The sequence below is a fragment of the Cricetulus griseus genome, chromosome 3 (genome assembly GCF_003668045.3).
Source record: "Cricetulus griseus strain 17A/GY chromosome 3, alternate assembly CriGri-PICRH-1.0, whole genome shotgun sequence".
Taxonomy (NCBI): Eukaryota; Metazoa; Chordata; class Mammalia; order Rodentia; family Cricetidae; genus Cricetulus; species Cricetulus griseus.
The window spans coordinates 102,703,970-102,721,248 of NC_048596.1; the positions used below are offsets into that span (position 1 = coordinate 102,703,970).

The 17,279-nt window shown below is 45.3% G+C and overlaps 1 protein-coding gene across 5 annotated transcripts in view; it reads right to left on the bottom strand.

Annotated features, from left to right (window-relative positions):
- Tenm4 (teneurin transmembrane protein 4) overlaps positions 1-17,279 on the bottom strand; it is a 719,910-nt gene that overhangs the window by 193,313 nt on the left and 509,318 nt on the right. For all 5 annotated transcript variants that reach the window (XM_027407666.2, XM_027407667.2, XM_035442393.1 and 2 more), the window contains one exon: positions 16,686-16,921. In XM_027407666.2, coding sequence (XP_027263467.1) covers positions 16,686-16,921 — 236 coding nt within the window. The remainder of the gene's footprint in view (positions 1-16,685; positions 16,922-17,279) is intronic.

Here is a 17,279-nt window from a genome sequence, read left to right on the forward strand (position 1 = left end):
CAGCCCGATTATCTGACAGTTTTTCCCTGTCAGTTGCCAGCAATGCTGGTTCTACTGTGGGGCAATGGCAATAATGTATGGTGATGGCCAGCCTGGCTTCTGTGGTCAAGGACATGTGGCTACTTCTTCAGTTTTGACACTCCAGTTGTGGAGTGACTTCCCTTATCCCTAAGATAGTAGCACCAACACCTACCTTCAATGAGATGGTGTGTACTGCAGTGCGATTCACACCATCCTGACTGTTTTTGTGGTGTATCAGGGTTGTGATGAAGAGTAAAATAAGGACCTATGAGGACTTGGGGAGTTAAGAGGCCTGCGATTTTGTTTTAAGATGGAGGACAGTTGCTACCCTGACTGTTTCCACCCTTCGAAGAATAGCCAAGCAGACTGGGACTTGGCCAATGCATTTGTGGAGGGACCCGGGCAAGAACTAAACATCTTAAGACTACACTTTGAGCTCTTTCCATTAAAAGATCCAGTTCTGAACACAAAAAGAAATCAGTTCTGTGTGAGAGCAGAGAGAACCATTCTCAGAGCTCGCTGTCTCACCAGGCACCACTTCTCAGATTGAAGGAGGAGTCTAGCCCAGTGTCCATAGCATGGGCAATAGTTCCCAACCCAGGCCAAGTGAGGAGAGGCCCTCCCTCCCCTCAGGGCTGCGAAACCTCCTTCCCTTTCTCAGCATAGCATCAGATGTGAAGTGGGGTGGGCAGGGACATTGTGAGGATCCTTATTACAACAATCACAGCCCTCACTTAAGAACTGTTCTCTTGTGCATGGATGGTATAATGTGGCACAAGTCACTTTCACCATGTCACTTAAACAACCCTTTAAGATAGATATTGTTAGTAACCCATTTTATAGATTAGGTGTCACAAAGCAGATAAACAACAGATGTTAATTAAATTTTCAAGTTTTAAAGAAGCTGACTCCTAATTGTTTACCATCACACCATTTACTAAAGGAGTGCTATGGCTCCATAGAAAGTCCTGGTGACTCCAGGTCCTCAGCTCTGCTTATGCTGTTGCCAAGGAAGCACAGCCCAGGCAACCTCCTCCTTTATTTAATCTCCCATTGAACAAAAGTGGCTTCATAAGACCACTGCTGAGGGAACACCGCAGTCAGAGAGTAACCCTACAGAGAGGACAGGCTGAAGCCTGGTGAGGGCCTGTTTGCACCTCCTGGTCAAGGCTTTACTAATGACCTTGGGATCAGAGAAACCCAGGAACAGCCTGCCTATTCACACCACTCAGCAAGGGGCAGGCAGCATTGCCCTGGGCAGCAAACTCCTCAGCAGGGAAGTCTGGGAAAGGCTTGTCATTTCCTCAGGGGGCAGCACTTGCATCCAAGCTGCAACACTGATCAGAAGTCTACCTAAGGCATGGCTGCATGCAAGGGACTGCCTATCACTATAGTACCACTCCCCTTTACCTTCAGATAAGATCCAAAGCAGTTGAATTTTAAACATAAATTTGGTTAGTCCTGATGGCTAGACAGAAGATGCCTGTTGCTAATGTTCCACCTTCACACCTCCTAGATGGTATGCCATGGTTGGACCCCCCAGGAACAAAGCTTCCATGTTCTGATTTCCTTTGGCACATGAACCATGTGACTTATCCTTTACTTTTTCTATGGTCAAAGTCAATTAAGAAGTGGTCCCCATCATCTCTCAAGTGGAGTTTTAATTTGAACATGTATTATTAGTGGAGCCCCCCCCCCGCCCCTGAACATTTGCTTTTGATAGGAATGAGGGCAGATATCTTACTTTTATAGACTTGTGTTTATTTTAAGGTGACTGCTCCCTGTGAAACCTCACATGGCAGCCTTTGATGTCCTCTCTTACCCTGGGACTCTACAGGCCACTGTCCTGCCCTCAGGCATTCCCCACCCTTTGGGATCATCGAGGTTTCTTTTCTTCCCTTTTCCTACTGTGCATATGACAGATGTGAGGTTCTGTTATTCTCTGTACACACAGACCCCTGTGTTTGGCTCAGTCTTTGATTAGGATATCTGAGGGCAGTGCAGGCACCAGGATGGTGACCAGGACAGTGAAGATGATGGTAAGAACCACAGCCCCTGGCTTTAAGCAGAAGGTATCCCATGTCTAGGACTGTGTCAGTGTCTGGACACAGCAAATTCCAGGCCAATCTGGGTTGCCTGAGACCCTGTCTCAAAAAGTGCAAACAATAAAAATGAATGAAGAAGTAAACAAATGAAGATAATTCCATTCTCACAAAGTCCCCCTTGGCATGTAGTGGTGTTACCTGCCTTAACAAGAGAAGGACATTGAAGCTCAAAGAAGTTCAGCATCTTGCTCAACTTTTCCATTTAGCACAAGGTACAGATTCAATTTAAATCTGAGTTGGACCTAGACTGACAATACCCTACCACTTCCCAATTATAGAACCCTGGAAAGGACAAATGTGGAAGGAAAATGGGTCAGTCCTTTTATTATATGAACCTGCTGAACTGCTCAAATTTTACTGGCAATATTTCCCCAAAATAGGCACTTGGGGTAAGATCAAGTCACAATAGACTTGATTTTAGGAGGGCATTTCAATGTATGTTGATCATCATGTCTGATGAACTCCATTGCTTCTCCGTGCATGAAAGTCTTGCTTTGTATGGCTTCCATTGCCCCTCAACATACCCATCCAGCCAACATTGGTGCTTTTGATCTTGGCCTGGAATGTCTACTATCTTATTAACTTCTAGACAATTTCCCTCTTTTGTAAGGCTTACTTTCAATATTGCCTCTTCCCTTTTCCAGGCAAATGGGACCTCTCCCTGGCCTTTATCTGTTGTCTCATACCTCTCACTGGCAATGCCCTGATGGTGTCCATTTGTGCTTTCTTCCCTGCTTATTTCCCTGCCAGAATTTGTGCTCAGTGGAGTAGAGTTGTGGACAGAGCCAGGCTCCCAGCTCTGGCCTTCACTAGCTGGGTAATAGCAGGTGAGTCACTTGACCGCTCTGACCCTTTGCTATTTTCTCCAGTGTCAATCAAAATGGTATAAAACCACTCTCTGCATTCTTGTTCATAATACATTTCGTGAGGGTTCTTTAAAATGCATTGAAAATAGTCATTATTATCACACTGCTTAGCCGTTAATGGAATGAAAACACTCAAATTTTCTAATTTGATATAGCCTATGTTTAGTATACAGACTGTGGTAAAAATTTCAATGTCAAACTATCAACAGGGTCTCAGACTTAGGTTATATGTGAAATGCCAATAGACTTCGTAGACCTTATGCCTTAGAGGGGAGCTGGGAGATACAAGATGGCAAAGGAGAGTTTGTAGTTGTGAGAAAAAGAAAATGGTATTTACTCCCAATTTTTTACTAAAGACCTGTCTCCTCTTAACATTCTTACTGCATACACAGCTTGTGAAATTGGGCATGTTCATACAGAGACACACACTGAGCGAGACATGTAGAAGAGGAACAGGGCCTCACTGCCGCATCCTTTAGATGGTTTGATGGATAACATTTGGGGCAATGTGATAGGATTGGACCACAGCACAATGCATGAGCCTGGCATTTGTTCTCCTTCCCATTGGAGGTTGTGAACAAAAACTAAGTTCAAGCTCAAGGGTATCAGAAATCTAGCTACCTGCTATACACCAACAGAAAGGCCTTTCTTCAGAGTGGAATGTGGTTTCAGTGGCAACCTACAAGAACCTGATGAAACCCAGGAGGCAGCAGGACCAGAGTCCCTGAGGTGTTGCTGTTGAGCAAGTGGTGGCTGGGTCCCAAGGTCTCCCCACAGCTCCCAGGCCCCCCTTTGCTCAATTCTGAAGCACTGAGGTTATAAGGCATAGTCTTTTCAAAGCACTCTGCTTGCACAGACAGATTCTCGCTGACTCATTTCATAGGAAATGCAGTCAGTTCTTCTCTGTAGCAAGGAGTTCTCTCCATACATAGCTCAAGTGAGAGGAGAGAGCCCAAGTCCTTCCATCCTCGGCCAAATGCAGGCAGACACGAGAGGGAAGAGGGCAGCCTGGAAAAAGAACAGCAGCTTTCTCCTGCCCTTAGCCAGGTAGCTCAGAACTCATTTCCTATCCGGAAACTGGAAGTGAAGATGACCCAGCACCTAGATCATGGTTAGCTGAGATTGCTGGGAAGATCAAATGCAAAAACCCAAGCTTCATTCGGAGCTGAACCTTCAGGCAGGTGTGGTATTCACAGTTCATGTGAATTGCTGTTGGCTGTTTGAGGAGAGCCAATGCCCCAAGATGTCTGGGAGTGTCTTAGAGGAAAACTTCACACCAGAAGGGAAAAGCTCCTTGTGCACATGTGAGCTCAGGTGTGAGGCATTGGGAGTGTCTTCAGAAATGTTCTATGTAGAGCCAGGACACCTGGTGTCTAGGGCCAGCTCTCTAGACTACTGGTTGTCACAACTGAATTAGTAACTTCCGCCTCAATTTTCACCTCTGGAAATGTTTTTTGCTAACTATACTTGACACAAGGAATCCTTCAAAAGGCTAATCATCTGATAGGCTGAGCACAAAGGCCAGGCTTATGATGCCTTTGCCTAGTCAGCTTCTCTTCCAATGCAGCAGGCAACAGAATTCACCTGTCTCACCTTGATTTCAATAGCTCTACACTCAGACACTTTGGTCCAATAGAGATTGAGGCCCAAAGATGTCAACACAGAAAAGGACATGCAAACATGCTCTCCACAAATGATTGCTGTTTCTATCTGCCATCCTCTGCCTCTGTGTGATTAGTCCTCCCTCCAAAAACCCATTTATAGCCTTTTTCCCCTTCCTCCTCCAGCAGCAGGATGTGATCCACCAGCAAGGAGGGACGCCAATAAGGTGTCTGATAAGATAAGTCTTATAACATATATAGATTTATGATAGTTAAGACTGAGCCAGCAAATGAGGAATCCTAGTCATTGGCCAAGCAGCTTTGAACCTAATACAAGTTTCTGTGTATTCATTTGGGCCTAACTCGGGCGGGTGGCTGGCATAAAGCTCACACGTGGTGGTGGGGCTTAGGCGGCTTTTGGCAGAAAGATTTAACGTAACAGAAAGGTGTCAGAAGTGGGATGACCCCATGCTCCAAGGTTTCCAGAGAAAGAGGTAAACCTGCCTCTCAGCAGCCATCCATATGCTCGCGCCGTTACAGTGCTCTTGGGCGTTGGACTCGGCACTACAGAGATGATAAAGACAGATCCAGATAAAGAAAAACCTCTAAAAGTTTACACTACATTTAAAAATATATGTAGGCTTATGAGAGAAAAAGTAACAGGAGAAAATAGAGTAGCCGATTGTGGTGGCGCCAGTAGGATTTGCTGAAGGAAACAGAGACAGGCAGATTTCCACAGAGAAACCCTGTCTCGGAAAAAAAAAAAAGAAAGAAAGAAAGTAAAAATAAAATAATGAAAAAGCCACAGAAAGATGGAAAATACACAGAGAATCTGGATACTATATGCCATATTGTTGTCTTTAAATTGTTTGATTGCCGAGGAAAGAATTACTGCTGCTAAAATACATTTGATTATAAATGCTGCTAAATTAATCCAACTTATACATTTTAAAAAACACTCTAACTTCAGAATTTAAGTCTAAGGACAGGCTACTTAGAAATAAAGGTTTTACTTATATTTCCACAGAAAATGAAAAGCTGTGGATTCCTTCCAGACTAATATGGTTTGATCAAGCAAGCCCCCCTGAAGCTGAGACGATACAGCCTTACAGACTACAAAAACAAGGACTTGGTCAGGTTTCTGTGTTTTATCATGATCCCTATGGTATATGAACATCGCCCCCAATCAGCAGGAAGCAGCTGATTTGCAGCTCCACCTCTTGTGGAAGTTTCAGCTGAACTTCCTGGCTGGAATGAATTAGTGTCTCCTGGGTAATTCCACAGGGATGAGGTTCAAAGTCCACACCACAGTGTTAATAGCCACCCCATATTTCTGGGAGTTCTTTGCACATCTGGCTCTCTAGAAAGTCCTGGATGACTCAAAGGCAGTAAGTAGCATATCCAGCTTTGTCAGCCACAGCCCAGGAGGACTCAGTGCAGCAGAACGGTCAGTACTGGCTACTCACTGAGTGTAGAATGCTCCAGCTACTAATCCCAAATTACCAAAGCCCTGCATCCAAGATGGTCCTAGGGTGTATAACCTAGGGTTAAATCTCTGGAGGACCCAGCTGCCCAACAGTGACACTTGAATGCACTGAAAATCTTCTGTGGGCCTTGGGCTAAGCTAAACTTTTTGCAGATGTTGTCTCTTCAGTGGCTCAAAACCCCACTTAGATATCAATTGATATCTAAAGAGGAAACCAAAGAGGAGAGCTGGGTCGATGCTTTAGTAAAGTGTTTGCCTTGGAAGCAGAGGGATCTGAGTTTGATTCTGAGAACTCACCTTAAAGGAAAAACAAATCCAGGCATGACTACCTCTTGTAATTCCAGCACTGGGGAGGTGGAGACAGGCAGTGCCTGGAGGCTTGCTGGCTACTAGCCCTGCCTCTTTGATGAGTCCTAGGCCAGTGAAAAATGGTCAAAAAAAATAGATGGTGTCTGAGGGACAACACCTAAGGTTGACTTATGGCCTCATGTGCCCCCACACACATATACACACACGTGTACATCCCTGCCCCCAACACATGTGTAACACACACTCACAAAGAGAGAGGAAGTCCAGACTTATTTTAAAAGCAGTGGAGCTGGGCTGCAGGTCTGACTGCGCAAGAAGTCTGCTTTGACCAGATGACTGTGCAGCTGTCCTTAGGACAAGGCTGTACACCGTCTTGTTGTTTTACTGAGAGGAGGAAACAGAGTGGAAGAAAAAGTACTGAGCTTTGACAAACATATCTCCCTTCTCCCCATCCTTCTCTGCTTCCTGCTGAGAACTGGCTGAGATCTGCTTCCTACCCTTGTCCCAGGCTCTGACACCCTATGTGACACCATGATCAAATTGACTTCACCTTTACAGCCACTAGGAAGTGAAAGGATAGCCACCAAGGAAACCAGACCCTTCCAAGTAAGTAGACTCAAACTATGTGACCACAGAGTAATGAGTCTGGAGTAAAAAATAAGACTGAAGGAAAATTCTTTCCAAGGATTCTGGAAATTTGTAAGACCACAGCCTTTCCACATTTGTTGGGTGAAGCTGCAGGAGCATCCTGAGATACAGCCAGGGCCATCTCCTGCCCACCATTCCTGTGCTGTCTCCCCAGGGGGCTTGACTGTCTGAATTGCTGGTATTAAGTGAATGCACTCATAAACTTGGGTCTCTCTTTCTTGTGACATTTACAAACTCAGGAGCTGCTTGGCCCACAAATTCAATGAGTCCTGTCTGCCAGGGTTCCAGGAGACAGACTGTCCATGTTAGTGGCTATTGCAAGTTAGCACTGGGTGCCAGCAAGTCACTTTATCCCCCAGAATGGCCTGTTAACTGTTAACTGCATTCACCAGTCAGGAGAAAGAGGCTCATTAAGAGCAGGGTTCTTGAATAAAATTGCACAGTAACCAGGAACAGACTAAGGCACAGAGCCTGGCCTTTGCTTTTCTAGTCCCACCCCATTTCCAGCAGCCATTTTCCACTCATGTGATATAGACTTTAGATGTGCAAAAGAATTTGGAGCCTCTGTTCTTCTCTCCTCCCTCCCACCCCTGTCTAGTGTCCTCTGCTTCCAGCCTCAGTGTTTTCCCTTCTGTCTTTCTTCCAAGGAACTTTGGCCAAACACATGCTGAACCTGAACACAAGCAGCTGTGGTGACAGCATAGCCTAATAGGGACACTCCATGGAGCTTGCAGCCCAGTGGTGGAGATGGATAGTCGCCACCTAATGTCACAGTGATTTAGATGTGACTGTGGACAGTAACACAGGCTACAGAAAGACATAAATAAGTTGCTGGGTTAATGTGAGAGGGATTAAAGGGCTTCCCTGAATAATGACATTTAAGTTGAGTTCTTTTATAGGTTTTTAATTTGGATTTGTTGTGACAAGGTCTGGCTTTGCAGCTCAGGCTGCCTTCAAACCCACTGCTTTACATCAGCCTTTTGGCTGCTGGGGTTGTAGTAGTGCACCCCTCATGCCTGGCTTGGGTGAGGGTCTTGGAAAAGGACACACAGAGAGAAGCAGGTGGCAGGTGGCACCCTCCAGAATGAAGATCTGCTACCTTCTTTGGGTCACTTGTGACCCCCACTGATCTCAGCTGACCCAAGATCACACACAAAGCTCCATGCTTGCAGGACGATGAGGGGACTAGACACCTGAGTAGGGCCTGGGACTCAGTCCTGTCCTGCAGCATTGGTCTGTCAACATCTGATCACCCAAGACTCCCATTCTGGAGGAAGAAAGAAGGAAACAGGGGAGACATGAAGATGTCCATGGAAGTGTTATACACAACAAACGAGGAGAGCAGTTGTAGTAACAGCATGAATGTAACAGAGCTAATGAACTTGACAAGGAAGAGAGCTGTGTCACAGTTGAAAATATTTGTACACTATCAACCTGTACATTCATGCCGCTAAGCTAAGGCTATGGCTGCTGCTCCTTAGGAAGATTACATACAGCACAAGGAAACTCCAAGATACACTCAGAGTCCCATCCTCAGAACTCATGTTTTTAAAAAAAAAGAAAGAAAAAATCCAGGCATGGATTGTAATCTCAGCACTGGGAAGATGGAAACAGGAAGATCCCTGGGACTTCCTGGCCAGCCAGCCTAACCTACTGGGTGAGGTCCAGGCTGATGATAAACAAAACAAAGCAAAGCAAAACAAACAACATACAGACAGACAGTTCCAGAGGAACTACACCTGAAGTATATACATAGACAAGACACTGCTGCTCCAGGAACCTGAAATATTAAAACATATCTTAACATTTTCTCAATACTTAAATACTTAGAATCAGGGCATTATTTTAGGTAATTCTTGATTTTTAAATGTAGCAAATAAATGCGTTCTTTACCACACTTCTCAAAACCAATGCCTCGACTGAGAAGAGGAGAGGAGTTTCCAGAGGCTGAAAGTAAGGAAAGGGAGCCAACCATGAAGAGCAGAGGGAACTTTCTAGAAGGACAGAAAGGTTTTATGCTTGGCTCACATTGGTGGTGACAGGTTTCCTGTCGTTCAGAATGGCATAAAGGTGTCTATGTGGCCATCATATTGCAGTAACTGATTTAAGAAGCAAGGGCTGGGGCCTTGTGTCTGAGTAAGTGTGAGGGTGAGGGAGACATTCTTGAGTGGCAGTGGCATCTCAGTTCTGGTGTTAGGTCCCAAGGTTTTAGTCAGAGCCCTGGACATTGCTGTGGGAGGCTAATTCCATCCACCTTCCCTGGAATTCCCTTCCACCTGCTATATGCTCCATGAAGCTCATCTGAGTTGCTCCCTGGAGCTCTGATGTTGATTGGGTTTTATCAACAAGACATGGGAGAAAAGGAAGAGAGGGAGACAGTGACATATCCCACTCCATCATCACTGTCCTGCCACTGAGGACCACAGCTCCCAAGAAGCATCCTGGACTGGCCTCCTCCCATCCTTGGTAAGCACGCCCTCTCTTGCCCTGCCATGCTTGGAAAAGTAACAATACCTTGGTTCCATTAGCTCAGAGTCATTTTGTGCCTTGACACTTGGCACTCGCCTTTGCAATTAGCTTCTTTATTACATTTTTCTCAAACTAAAAGCAAATGAACAATCAAACACACAAATAAACAAGCAAATAGAACAACCTACTGCTTGATAATTCTATTGCCAGGAGGATCACCCCCAAACTGTTTTACTGTGGGCAGCTCCTCAGACTGGAAGACTTTCTTTCATGCTGAGCTGAAACATGTTGAGTGAGTCATAATTTCAGCCAGTCTCTTGTTTGTTCATTTTTATTCCTGCCTTACAAATAAAAAGCTGAGAGCTGAATGAAGACAAGGCAGGGCTAGTCTCTGTGGCAGGATGACACAGACAAGATCATGGGCCTACAGAGCTGTGCACTTACCCCTCCTCCCATTCCAGATGCCTGTGCATGTGGCAGGACACTGGATGTCCTGTTCTACCAATGTCCATCTTACTTCTTTGAGACGGAGTCTCTAATCAATCATGGAGTTAGGCTGGCAGTTAGTGTCCCTCAGAGGTCCTTCTCTCTTGTCCTCCTCACAGCACTGGGCTTACAGGCAAGTGTACAACTGTGCCAGGATTTGGGGGATACAAATTCTCATCCTCATGTTCATACTCAATGGACCATCTCCCAAGCCTCTCTGGTCTTTGTACACTCCATGCCTGATTCTGTCCTCTGGAACTGCAGAGTGAGTCTGCTTGCTTCCCAGGACAGCATTTCTGACATGCCAGTCTCTAGGTCTTCCTTTGGGAGAGCTGGAAAAATATTTGTCTGAGGTCAGTTGTAAAGTGTTCAATCCACAGACATCTTGCTATTAGCAATTCCTATAGAGCAGGGAGAGGAATCAATCCTAGAGAGAAAGGCATTAATGCAGGATCCTGTATTTTCATCATTGCTTCCTCCTTGTGAAAGATCAGGTTCTATGGATCCACCCTCCACCTCTGTGCCCCATTCTTTGGGCCATCAAGCTAAACCTATGACTTCCATCCAAAAGACCTGATGTGAGGTTGAAGAGAAAGGAGAAAATATGAGCCTAGTCACTCACTAATAACTCCTGGGCTCTAAGTGTCTGTGTTCATGAAACAAACGGCATCAGGGACCTGAGGCGGCATGGAGGAGCCAGTGAGGCTAGTGAATGGGGGAGGAGGCTACCATCACCCTAGCTTCCATGTTTTCCCTACTCTTCTCATGTCTATCTCATTTGTACCTGAATCCTAGGAGGTGAAACCACCATTTTTGTTACCATGCTTTGGCCCATACATTTGTATGTAGACTATCTACAGCAGACTTAAGAATTATGGAAGGTCCATAATTCAATAAAGGCTTTTTGAGCACAGCCACCTTGTGCTGGGCTCTGGGTAAGGTAATAGGCCACAGGAGATGTATACTGTAGCCTTCTTGGGATGAGATGTCTACTGTCCCTTCCTGTGGTACTCTGCCACACTGAAGGCCAGTTTATGAGGTACTGTAGTTTGAATGAGAAATGTCTCCCACAGACATTTTGAACACTTGCTCCCCATCTGCTGGCGCTGTCTTGGAATGTTATGGATCTTTAAGAATTGGAGCCTTGCTAGAGGAAGTGGGTCACTGGGGATGGGGCTTGAGGTTTCATATCCTGGCTCTACTTCCTGCCCACACTCTGTTTTCTGATTATATATAAAATGTAACTATCTGCCTCATGATTTTGCCATTATACATTCCATGCCATGATGGACTGTATTCCCTCTTAAATTATAAGCCCAAATCAAACCTTCCTTCTTTAGTTGCTTTTGTCAGGTATTCTGTCATAGGCATGAGAAAAGTAACTAATAAATGGGTGAGGTGTCAGAGACCTTCAGGGAGCCCACATTCTCTGCAAACCACTTTAATTGCCCAAGTGCTCCTTTACCAACATTTTCCAGATGGCCTTAAGAACTGGATGACTCAGACTCCACCAGACCCAGCAATAACGTTCCACCAAGCAAAGCTCTCTCAGAACTGCTTCTTGAAGAACAGCAATTAAGCTTGGCAACATTCTCATTTACAAGTTAAACTATCACCACTTTATGCCAGAGTTTGTATAGTGTTTGCAACCCACACTCAGTTTCTGGTAGAGGTGAAAATATGACCTAATTAAGAAAAAGATCTGTCACTGCTTCTGAGCATGCAAGAATGTCCCACCCAGAGGTGTCTACAGCTCATGTTTGTGACACCCTGCTCTGTTTGTTCTGGTAGGATTTCTATAGGGAGGGAACTATAAAATACAAGGAGCTAAATGGGGTCATCTACATCTATACCATGCTAAGATAGACTGACTGGTTGGTTTTTTTCTATTATTATTATTTTTTGAGACAGGGTTTCTCTGTGTAGCTTTGTAGACCAGGCTGGCCTCAAACTCACAGTGCTGGGATTAAAGGCATGCAGCACCACTGCCTGGTCATGTTGATATTTGAAGTTCAAGGAGTAGGAATGACAGTCTTCCAATGCCACCAGCAAGGATGTCCCTTTGATCACAGACCCCGTGCTTTTCACTGTTGTGTCCCTTAGCCTAACCATAGCAGCTCTATTATTCCTTCTATTATGCAGAAGTAGAAACAAGACTCAATGGGTTGAGACACCATGCTTCCTTATTGATATTACAGTTAAAGCATCCCCCTCCCCCATTCAGGGTGGGCCTGGACTTGGTGTGGAAGGGCCAGCATCCCCAGGTGCTCTGGGGCCTTCATTTAAATGGAAAGCCTTTCTCCACCCCCATTCCATGATTCTCCTGCCAGACAGGTGCTTGAAGCACCCTCAAGATCATAATCTGCAGCTCATCTACTGCCTTTTACACAGCGGTAGAGAAGCCAGAGAAGTTGTCAGCTGCCTGTGGATACAGCTGTCAGTGATACAAAATCACCTTTGTCCTAGTTAAAGAAAAGACATGGTGCGCACGCACTCGGGCCAGGGGGAGGGGTTGCATTTTAGATGACAATTCCTTTTGTGGCTGCTCTACTGGAACAGTCAGACATCCCTACAAGTGCGCTCTGACAAACACCCTGTTTGCTTTCTTGACTAATGCAGGCTAGGAAGCTGGCAGGCTACAGCAAGGCAAGCTTGGCTCAGGTCTTCACTCAAAAGATAAAGAGGTAGATACTCAGCCTTGTGACAACGACACAAATCATACCAGTATCCAACTTGCACTTATTCACTCTGTGCCAGGTGTATGTGTGTGTGTGTGTGTGTGTGTGTGTGTGTGTGTGTGTGTGTGTGTGTGTGTGTGTGTGTGTGTGTAGGTAGGTACTCTGTATAAAGTTTCTTCCTCAAATTTCATAGCAGCCCTGTGATGTAGCCACTTGTGTCCCCACTTTACAGGTATGAAAACTGAACCTGAAAACTTGTAAGTAGTGGAGCTGAGGTCTTAAAGTCAGTGGCCTAATTCCAGAAGCTAGGCTCTCCAGGGGGATCTGTCACTCACAGGTTCCTCTTCTGTAAGATGGGCCAATCATGCCAGTCATGCCCATTATATGAACAATATGGAAATGTGAAGCTGAGGTTCTGAGAGGTTTGGAAAGGTATCTAAGCTTCCCCAGTGAATAAAGATCAGACCTGAAGGGGACATCATCCATTTGAGCTAGGACATTGCATCATGGCTAAAGGCATGGTTTTGGAGATCCCAAGTCTTGGTTGAATTGCAACTACATCATTTACTGCTTCTAGGATCCTGGAAAGTTGTTCACTCTCTCTTAGCTTAGATTCACCATGAGAAAACAATACTGATTCCACAGATTCATTGGGAGCATCCAGGAAGAAAAAGCACGTCCTGGATTTGGCCCAATGCTGAGGCCACGTTTAAGACACTATTTTTCCTAAAAAAAAAAAAAACCCAAAGTATCAAGATTGGAAAGCTACAGCAAAAGGGTAAAGACTGAGCTCCAAAGAGCAAAAGTATGTTTTCAAAAGTGTCAGAATGCCTGTGGTTGGGTGAGTCACATTCCTAATGTTAACCACTAGACAGTAAGTGAGTCACTTTAGTTCTGTGTGCCCCAGGGTCCTCATCTGCAAATGGGGTTCTAACCCACCAGGGTTAGGAGATTTCAATAGAAAAGTACAAGTGAGATGTTTGGGCTAGAAAGGGGCCTGTGGAGGACTCAAAAGTAAGGGCAATTGATCTTGTGAATGACAGTGACCACTACCATTCCTCCTATTCTACATATATTTTTGTTTTACTGAAAATGTCTAAGCATGATCAAAATGCTGAGAATAAAGCATCGTCTACATGATGGCACAGCATTAGCCTTGTATCACTCTCTCCATGGTGTTCTGAAGCAGATTTCTCTAGAAAAGGAAAGGGAAGGGAATAAATGGAGACCAGCGCAGATCTGAAAACATAACAGGAAGAGTCAAGTGGGGTGAACATACTGCAAGGCTGCCTGTCTGAATGGGAGTCCTTTAGAGTAAGAAAAGACCTACACTTACCCCCATGCAGACATCACATGGCCATGAGAAGGTCCTCCGTGGGGGGAAAGGGGGCCCACCCAAGCCAAAGAAAGCTTGCTGGGGGAAGTGGGCAGACAGAGCCCAAAGGCAAGTTTCTATGGAGTGTTAACTCCGATTTCTCTATTTTCCCATGAAAATACCAGTAAATATGTCTGAAACTTAAAGGTCACTGGCTGCTCATTTTTTTCAGCACAGTTCCCAACTAAGAGGCTGAATGTCAAATAGATCTGTCAGGATCACCACCCTGATATGGCTGCCCTGGACAGATGTTAGCAAAAGCAACATTCTTTCCCACCCCTCGAATCTGTCTCCCCCTCTGCTGGTTAGGTGATGCAATTCTTATCTGGAATTTGATAGGCCGTAGAAAATAATTATAAATGAAAAGGTTATTCATAATTTTTAAATGAGTTAATTAGTAAACCCAGTCAGACTCACTCATTGCAGTAATTAATAATTGATTATACTTGAAATTAAACACAATTTTTCATCAAAAATCTAATTAAATATCTGTGCTTTTTGCCTGTTGATTAGATCAGTTGGTCTGCTGGAAAAGAGTCTTTGTTAAGGATATTTGTGCTTGGCTGAAACAATTAATTTGATTTTTAATAATTGATAGTTCCTTACAAGTTAGTCATCACAGCCTGCAATTATGGCCAAGCAAGATGCCCACATGCTCATTCTTCCCTCATCAGTTGGAAGAGACCAGGTACCAGGGTTGCCATGCCCAGTCCTTGAAAAAAGGGGTGGCTGGCCCCCCATACCTGCAGTGCATTCGTCTGCATTGCTTAACTACAGCCTCACAGGCAGCCTTCTGGGAAATCGTCTGAGCTGTCTGAGGGTAAGCGGGCACCATGTAGGAGAGTGGGTCTCTAGGACTGTCTGATACTGAGGCTATGCTCTTCCCAGGCCCTTGGTGAGTCTATCCAAATGACAAAGGGAATGCATAGGCTTGCCTCTTGATGTATTTCTTGGGTATGATTGCTATAGTCCAGCGTTACCTTCATTACCACAAGCATGTATTTACTCTTAGTGAGCTCATGCTATTAGTGGACTGACTACTTCTGATTGGAGTTGCAAATCTCCTAAAGTTATCTTACATCTACCTCCTTTCTCTCCATGCCCACTTTGTCATTATCTTAGTTGAAGCCATCAGTTTTTTTTTTTTTTTGTTTTTTTTTTTTTTTTTGGACTGGTTCTTTGTAAGCTCTTCCTAATAGCTCTGCCATCAGTTCCTTCTTTATGTAATGAAAACCTAACTGTAGCCTACAATTGTTAACAGCTCTCCAGTGGTTCTATGATTGTCCATCCAATAATGTGCCCATCCTGTTTGCTTCAAGGTGATTATGATGGGCATCACTAATCAATCACAGAGGTTCTGTTTCATTTCATGTGAATATAGCCTCAGGATTCTTCTCAATGTAGCTTTCCAGGCAGAAACAACAAATCAATTGGGAGAAGACATATGAATTGTGCACCATCTTGTTTTGGAGCTATGCATTCTCTACACATATAATCATAAGGGGGGAAAAGACCTGACATAGGGGAAATACTAGAATATTCTCAGGACTGTCACCGTTTTGACTGTTTTTAAGAAACTGAGGACCCTGTAGAGGGAAGTGAACTTACAGTTTACATCATCATTTGAACCTCCTCTATTTCAAAACATTTTTTTCATTTCTCAAACATGTGGTGCTTCATATTCTAATAATCATTCTTTTGTGATGACATGGTAATGCCTCTCAAGATAGGCTCGCTTTGCATCCATGGTGACAGCCTGCTAGAGAGTTCTTCACAGAGGGAAGTAACTCTGTCTTCCTTTGTCCTCTGCTTGTCAGTTATAGTTCTACTTACTGGCTTATACTGACGACAATCCCATTTGCTTCCAGAACTCTCTCTGAACTCCTTAACATGGGCTCAAGGCCTTCTCAGCCTAATGTCACCTACCTTCAACCTTGGAAAAGCCACCAAGAACTAGGCCAAACACACTTTGGGTGCCCTTCCTCAGAGGCTTATTATCATAGAGTTGGCAGACTCCTCACTGAGCCCACTTCTCTTTAGATTTATTGCTTTCCCAGGAGAAGACCAAAGAGGAGAATCAGAAGTAGAAAATCGGATTTTGTTAGAAATGTGTTCAAAGAATGCCAAAGAGAAGCCATCTTGGTGGAGCAGGGCCACAAGTCACAGAACGGAGGACTTTCTTATGTACCCTGTGGTCAGGTAGGAACCCCCCCACCCCCCGCCCCCCCCCGCCAAGCAGTGTGGCTCTGGAACTCTGCTCTTCCCTCAGCCAGCTCTCCACTTACTGGGGCCTGGTGCTTCTCACGAAGGACTTCTTTGGGTTCTGACTGTACTTTAACAATCATGGCAGTTTCTGGAAGTTTCTACAATGCTTATCATACCACCCTGCCGGAAACCTACCTGGAGCTTCCCTGGCAGTTTCCTTTCACCCTTAGGATCGTCTCCCTATCTTCACTTTAGCCTTCCTGGCCCAAGCATAGAGGAGAGACCACACCAGTGAACGGTTTCTTGGTACAACCTGTGTACTATGACTGTGTTTCTGGTGCAGTGCCTTTGGTGGTCCCAGGTGCTTTGGTTGCTACTCTCTGGGCCAAATGGGAGCCATGGGGAGCTGGGGGTGGGGTGGGGAGAACATGCTTACCCACAAAGTATGCAAGCAGGATGACCAGTGTAGCTGAGATGACGATGGCGCTCAGGGCTGCACATTTCCAGTTGCAGTACTTGGAGGGCTTCTTGAGGTTAAAGGCTGGTCTGGAGAAGGTGCTGCGGGGCAGGGGCCGGGGTGGGGGTGAGTACACGGTGCTAGACGTTAGGGGGTACCCTGGGGATGTGGTGCAGAAGAGCGGGGAGGTGCCTCCTGGCTTGAAGAGGAAGTGCCTGTGGATGGAGAGAGGCGGGAAGGTGTCAGGGTCTGCCAGCTAACCAGGTACCCAGGCCAACCTGCAGGATAGAGGCGCAGAAGAAGGAGCATGCAGAGGAGCCTGGAGAAAGAGAGAGAGAAAGAATCATCACAGGGAAGATGACAGGGTTAGGAAACGTCACAGACTGGATCACACACGGGGCACAAGAAGACACGTTTCCACAGAGCACTATTAGGGCAGTGCTACCCACAGGAACACACACCCAAGGCAGAAGGCACTACTCACTCAACAGAGGTTGCCCTGAAGTCCTTTTCCTGGGAACAGTGGAGCTGGGGTAAAGGATGGGTCTTGGGAAAAAAAACCCTCTGTTTTAT